Raw genomic sequence first — 6,596 nt, 5'->3', positions numbered from 1 at the left:
ATATATATGTATATAATAGTATAAATTAAAATATAATATTATAAGACTAATTTTATGTGTAAATATTAATATATCAAATATGATTATTAATAAAATAAAATATTATATATTTTTAAAATATGGATCCAGATTTGGATATCCAAACTTAAAATTATGATATCCGGATTCAGATCCAATATTTTCCTATTGGATCCGGAAATCCCTAATATCCTATTTTTGATACGGATCCGGAGCAGGTCTTGGAGCGGTCCAAGTGGATTTCGGATTAGATCTGGATCCCAGATAATAATTCTTAGCTCTACGAAGAACGTACTTTAATTTTAGCATGAATATGGTAAAAGAAGAACATAAAATTCGTTTGTAATGAACAATCCAATTGGTATTAGCTCATTATGTAATTAACAGGGCATATTTTTATTTTATATTAGAAAATTACCAAATGGACATTATTTTTAGTAAGAGGTTTTGGTTCAAATTTCGGAACCAAATAAAAAATAAAAACAAGAGACATGGACCACCTTACCAGTCAGCTGAGTTAATAGAAAAGCGACAAGCATACAATAAAGAGTAACAATACACTAGTGCCCTTATCTTTTTGCATATCAACAACGGTTTCGAACTATGCCCATTGACAAAGTTGGGGAAGTTTCGATACCAAACAACACACCTCTTATTCTTCTTCATTTTTTTTTTTTTTTTTTGCACCAGAAACCATAGAGATACCACATCACATTGCGTACACGATCTCTCCGCTACTGTCGATGTCAAGATCATCCAAGTCGCTCTCTAGATCTTCATCCATATCATCTTCTAAATCCAAGCTTCCTGTATTGTCACATTGTAAAGAATTTAAGGAAAAAAGAAACTGAAAAAGTTTTTTTTCTTCTTTTGTTATGTTTTGTGTTGTCTCACCTGTGAGATACTGGTTCAGACTCTGAGTGCCTGCGGGAGGAACAGTCGCTTCTGCAACAATCTGCATGATCTCTTCAATGCTTTGACCTGGTTGGTCCGATTCATCAAACTGGCTATTCATCACGTTATCGTTCATGATATCTGCTGGTAGATTCTTGAGAAACCATTCATGGTTCCTTATCTCAGGAATTGAAATCCTCTACAAGAAACATAACACACTATCAACAAATGTAGCTTTCAAGGTCTATAGGCACTAAAGTAGACTAGTTTTACCTTTGCAGAATCAGCAACGAATATTCTGGAGATCAGATGTTGACATTCAGGAGATATGTGAACATAATCTGGAATTGCGTACTGAACATTCAAGATTCTCTGAGAAACACATTTTCAGAAACAGAACATGATGTTTAGCAATATATAGAAGAAAACATTATTTAGCTAATAAAACATAAGGAAGATAAACTTACATGTATTGTTTTCTTGAAATTCTTAGGCTCATCAGGATCTTCAAAAGGGTATGCACCAACAAGCATCACATACAGAGTTACCCCACAAGACCAAACATCTGCAAGCTGATGCATTTGACCAATTTAAAACCAACATTTCAAGAATTGTCAAAATTTACAATTTAGATATAAATTTGTATAGTATATGGTTAGTATAGAGTAGTAGTATGAAAGTGGCGTACCTTGCCATCATATTCTTTCTTTAGCAAAACCTCTGGAGCGATATAAGCAGGGGTTCCAACAGTTGATTTTGGCTGTGAATGTAACACTGAGGACTAGAAAAACATACAAGAGCATGCACAAAGTTAAAAAAAAAAAAGAATTGAAGACATAATCTCACAAAATATCCAAATATCATGAAATTTTTAGAATTTTGTACTCCATATGTTTAGAGAAATAAAAAATACCTTGGAATAACCAAAATCACATATCTTTAAACGAGGTGCAGGGCTACCATCTAGTAACGTATTCTCCAGCTTCAAATCTCGGTGACATACTTGCTACAACATAAAAACTGAATCACATGAGATGAGAGCTAGTTGATTTTCACAGAGGATGTAAAAGAGAACAGTTTCTCATTACCATAGCATGACAGTAACTAACTCCTGAAATGAGTTGCTGGAAGAAAAACCTTGCCTACAGGGTGATAACCAATACATTCATCAAACTCAACATAAGAAGAGAAGACTTGGTTACTCAAGAAAAACAACCTCGTCTTCGCTGAACCGTCCTGCATTGCAGATACGCTCAAAGAGTTCTCCTCCAGCTGCATATTCCATAACAATGGCCAAATGGGTTGGTGTTAATATGACCTGAAAGCAAACAGGAGAATTTAAAACAAAAATATATTTTCACTTGCATTTTATAATAAGAAAATTTAAGAGAGTTGAAGCCAAACCTCTTTAAATCTGACGATATTTGGATGTCTTAAGGACCTATGATTAATTATCTCCCTTTTCACATTTTCATCTATCTGTAAATAATATAAAAATATTATTCCAATTAAGAAATTTTTACATAGCAGAACAAAGAAATGAAGCTAAAGTAACAAATATGTTAGAATATTTACTAATATTAGTATCAATGATCAAAACCATTTCATAAACCATATCAGTGAGAAGACAAGAACAAAGCACTTTACCTTCTCACCTCGCTCGATATATTTGACAGCAACAAGCTCGTTACTCTGCTTGTCTCTCATTAACCTCGCAACTCCGAAGTTACCGGAGCCAATATCTTTGACGAGCTCGTACCTATCGCTATCGTGCATGATCGGCAAATCCATTGGTCCACTCACTGCTGGTCGATCCATTCTTGTCTCTCTGCAACTTCAGTTTGTCTTATGTGGAGATCAGATCAGTATTCTGAGAGATATCTACTAGCTGTACATCTGAGGAAACGAGAGACTGTAACGTGGAGGAATTTGAGCCGTTGAAATTGAGAAAGAGTAGTGGGTGACGATTATGATGATGAAGTTATGGGTGTGGGAAAGAGACTTTACAGAGATTTTTTTTTTTTTTGAAACTAACTTTACAGAGATTTTGAGACCCGTGAAATCTTGAACCAACAACAAGTGGGTTTCTTGAGATCCTTTTGTTCCTTTGATCGCTGTCTTTTTTCTTGATTCAGTTCAAAGACGATAAGGAAGAAAGAAGAAAGAAAGCTCGTGATCTTGAGATTAGTTTCTCTCTCTCTCTAACTATCCCTTATCAGCTTTCGCATGAAACAAGCTCTGTGTTCGGTTTAAACCACAGGTTGAAGGAAGGAGAGAGAGAAAAAGAGTTTTAACATGTTGTTAAATGTGATTTTGTCAAAATTATGGGAGTTGGTTTGAAATGACGGAAGTACCCTTTGTTCTTGCAAAAGAAGCGATGTCAGATGTTCTGACAAACAATTGCAGTTTGTTAAATATGAAATATTGAACTAAATATAGGTGATACAAATTTAAGACTTTTTAGTACTCCCTCCGTTTTTTAATATAAGTCGTTTTAGAATTATGCACGTAGATTAAGAAATCATTAATTTTTTATATTTTCTAAACAAAAACATCATTAATTATTTACCTAACCACAAATCAACCAATAATAAAATAGAAGGTATATTATCATTGGTCAAACAACATTAAGTGTTAATAAATTTTACACAGAAAACCAAAAACGTCATATAATTTGGAACATAAAAATTCTTCTAAAACGACTTATATAAAAAAACGGAGGGAGTACTAGTTATGGATGTACACAATAAAATATGGATAATCTTACCTAGATTTTTTTGTTATCACATCACTATGCTTAGAAATATACAAAAATTGTAACAAAATATAGCATTAATGGTTAAAATACAATATAATCAATTTATTTTTGAAAACAATATATAATCAATTTGAACTAGTTATTAAAGGATTATAAATCTTACATTTTTAATTAGTTAATTAGTGATGAAAAATACACGTATTTAAAAAATCTTGAAAACCGGTATTGCCAATGTTTTGTTTTTTGGTTTTGGACATTCCCCAAGGTCAATCAATTGATCTAAATTTAGAAAATACTTTCCTTTTCGGTATATAAAAAGTATTTTCACATTTTAAAATGAAAAGAAAAAATAGAAAAGCTTACTGCATTTGTCGAGAAATTGCTGGCTTATTTGTCCGATCTCCACCTAAAAGTAGAAATCGATAGAGATGCATTCATCGTAGGCTCATAGCCCATTCTCTAGATGTATTATAAATTTATAATAGTGGGAATGAGCCTCCACATGACGCAATATATTATACTTATATTTTAATCATATTAAAAAAATATGTCCGTACATAATGTTCTGAATACACTCTTCTAGAGATTAACTAGTGGATGCAATGCAACCACATGTACATTTTGACCTCCTTTTTATTAGGAAAGTTGGTCAACATTTTGTCCTTGCTTAAAATCTAAGATCAGTTTTCAAAAGAACGAATATTTTGGTAAGCCGAATGTGTGTGTGTGTTGCAAGAGTATGTGGAAAGTGGGGAAGACTGGACTAACTGTTGAGGCCCAATATTGTGATACATAGCCCACTACAAGCCCATGTTAAGTTCATGTAACTATACTTCTATAAAAGATTGCATTTCAATTTCTTCCGAGTGGTTCAAGTTTTGGTGGATAGCACATATACTTTACAATGATATTGCTTATTGACAGTATGATCTACCAAACCTACAATGAACAGACCCTTTCTTCTTCACAGGACAATACATTCATTTCGCATGTCAAAGCTTTCCTTTGATCTTCTCTATTCTGGTTCAAGTTCTGCAGCTGCAATATGCCTAACACGCTGAGCAAGTCGCCTCCTCCGATAAAGCCCCACCACGCGCAGAATCAGGATCATTGCAATGGCACCGTAGTCGAACACCGTCACTATTCTGAACCCTCCTGTACAAAACGGGGCAGCATCAAGGAGCGCTTGAAGTGACATGAACTTCAGTCAAATCAGAGTTCCAATTGATTCTTGCATAACCCTTCATTGATTTGTGAGGCGACTTACCCGTTGGGATGAAGCTAAACTCTGCCGCAGTGTAAAGGGTACTCATCAACATCTGCAAGACCGGTATAAACTTAGTTTCTCATCCTTCAATTATAGAGCTGTGTAGTTTTGTTTTGGTCATTAGTACAGACAACGAGTGACAACAAGACTTAGTAGGTAGTTATAGTAAGCGTCAGATACTGCACTACAAACAAGATGGAAACTTTAAAAAGGTTTTGCATGAACAGGGTAAGATGTTCTTAACTGCAAAGATGCGAACTTCGTGAAAATACATAGAGTTTGTATCCGGATCCATCATGCGCCACACCATTCTCTTTATCAGCAAAGGCAGCTCCTTAAACTTCTGAAACATTCAAACAAATATGGTTTTGTCAAGTCACGGACAGGAGGGATACAGACAGTAAAGTAAACATACCTGAAGAAAGCCAGTTAAGCCTCCAACAAAGAGACGGTTATACCTACGGATCTTAGCAAGAACCTCCTTCACCTCTTGCTCTTGCCGCTCTTGCAAGGACGCTTCTGGTAACAGCGTAGTGATGTGTCGAACACACATAGGACACTTACAGGGCTTAGACACCGCAGCATAGTTCCAGTACTGCAAGATGCAGCTTCCTGGTAATGTAATGAAGCAACAGTAATCAGCAAAAAGACACAAAACAAGAAACTCTTTTAATGTGTCCAAAAACACACTACAAAAGCTCTTCCAAGAAATTAGAACCCTAAAATCAAAAAAATTCATAAGATCAAAAAAGACTTAACCGCAATACCAATGGCCGCAGTTCCCTCGACACGGGACCGTGAAGGAGCTGAAACAGATCGGGCAACAATCATCCTCTGGAGGCGTCTCCCTCTCTCTGCCATTATCCCTTTGAATCTGCTCCTCCTCAACCGTCACGACGGCGTTCGCCGCCGCCTCCACCGGCAATACCTCGCCTGTTGTTACATCCATTGCTTCGTTTCTGACACTTTCTTAGAAGATTCTTATTTTACGAAATGAGGAAATTAATTTTTTTTTTTTTTTTTTCATCTATCCATCTAAACTAGATCAAGTGGAGAGTAGACAAGCCGATTCTCCGAGGAGTATCTCCATCTACCCGGGTCTGATCTATATGGGAGAAAATATAACCTTTGATCCTTGCCTCCTTTGTTAACGCGTCTGCTCGGCCATTCTGACTCCGAGGAATATGAGATAGACTCACATCCTCGAAGTCCTCATGTAGCCTCTGGAACGCCTCGATCTCTGTCGTGAAGGCTGGCCAATCCATCGGGTTTGTAGTCATTTCCACTAAGTCCGAGCAGTCCGTCTCAAATCGTACCGAGGTAATCCTTCTGTCTCTCATACAAGAGGCTGCCCAAAGTAAGCCTTCCATCTCAGCGTGCAAAGATGAGAGGCTCCTGTGGCACGCCCGTAATCCGAAAAATCTTGAGCCCATTTGATACTTAAGACTCCACCCTAAGCCACTGAATGAGGAAATTAATTTAAAGACCGCTTATTAAAGATGGATAAAAACAGGTACTAGGATGCTTTTTTAATCTAGGCAGCCGAGTCATTTTAGTTGCTGTAGTAAAAACAACAACTAAGCAGAGAAGTCAAATTTACTCCGGCGTACGGCCGGCGCGTGAGCGTCCGTGCCGTCGCTGGAGCACTTTTTTCTTCAT

At 36.3% G+C, this 6,596-nt stretch overlaps 2 protein-coding genes across 6 annotated transcripts; both read right to left on the bottom strand.

Moving 5' to 3' along the window:
- Positions 1-395: 395 nt before the first annotated feature.
- Positions 396-3,293, bottom strand: LOC106441144 (serine/threonine-protein kinase SRK2E). The gene is made up of 10 exons (XM_013882951.3): positions 2,560-3,293; positions 2,317-2,391; positions 2,129-2,230; positions 2,001-2,054; positions 1,826-1,918; positions 1,601-1,693; positions 1,380-1,484; positions 1,186-1,284; positions 913-1,111; positions 396-825 (listed from the first exon to the last, which is right to left on the bottom strand). Exons 1-10 carry the CDS (start codon positions 2,728-2,730, stop codon positions 728-730), a joined length of 1,089 nt encoding a protein of 362 aa, XP_013738405.1. The 5' UTR covers positions 2,731-3,293; the 3' UTR covers positions 396-727.
- Positions 3,294-4,500: 1,207 nt separating this feature from the next.
- Positions 4,501-5,965, bottom strand: LOC111198118 (E3 ubiquitin-protein ligase RNF170-like). 5 transcript variants are annotated; one of them, XM_022706380.2, is made up of 5 exons: positions 5,697-5,965; positions 5,353-5,549; positions 5,182-5,280; positions 4,938-4,989; positions 4,501-4,825 (listed from the first exon to the last, which is right to left on the bottom strand). In XM_022706380.2, the coding sequence occupies exons 1-5, from the start codon at positions 5,884-5,886 to the stop codon at positions 4,686-4,688; spliced, it is 678 nt and encodes a 225-aa protein (XP_022562101.1). In that variant the 5' UTR covers positions 5,887-5,965; the 3' UTR covers positions 4,501-4,685. The 5 variants fall into 5 exon arrangements, with proteins under 5 accessions (XP_022562101.1, XP_022562100.1, XP_022562099.1 ...); XM_022706379.2 differs by having other exon boundaries at positions 4,501-4,855; positions 5,182-5,277; positions 5,697-5,954; XM_022706378.2 differs by having other exon boundaries at positions 4,501-4,855; positions 5,697-5,952.
- Positions 5,966-6,596: the final 631 nt, after the last annotated feature.

Source organism: Brassica napus, chromosome C7 (genome assembly GCF_020379485.1).
Source record: "Brassica napus cultivar Da-Ae chromosome C7, Da-Ae, whole genome shotgun sequence".
In the NCBI taxonomy this organism is placed as follows: Eukaryota; Viridiplantae; Streptophyta; class Magnoliopsida; order Brassicales; family Brassicaceae; genus Brassica; species Brassica napus.
Note: the sequence above shows the minus strand (reverse complement) of the source record. Positions and strands in the feature narration are given on the sequence as shown.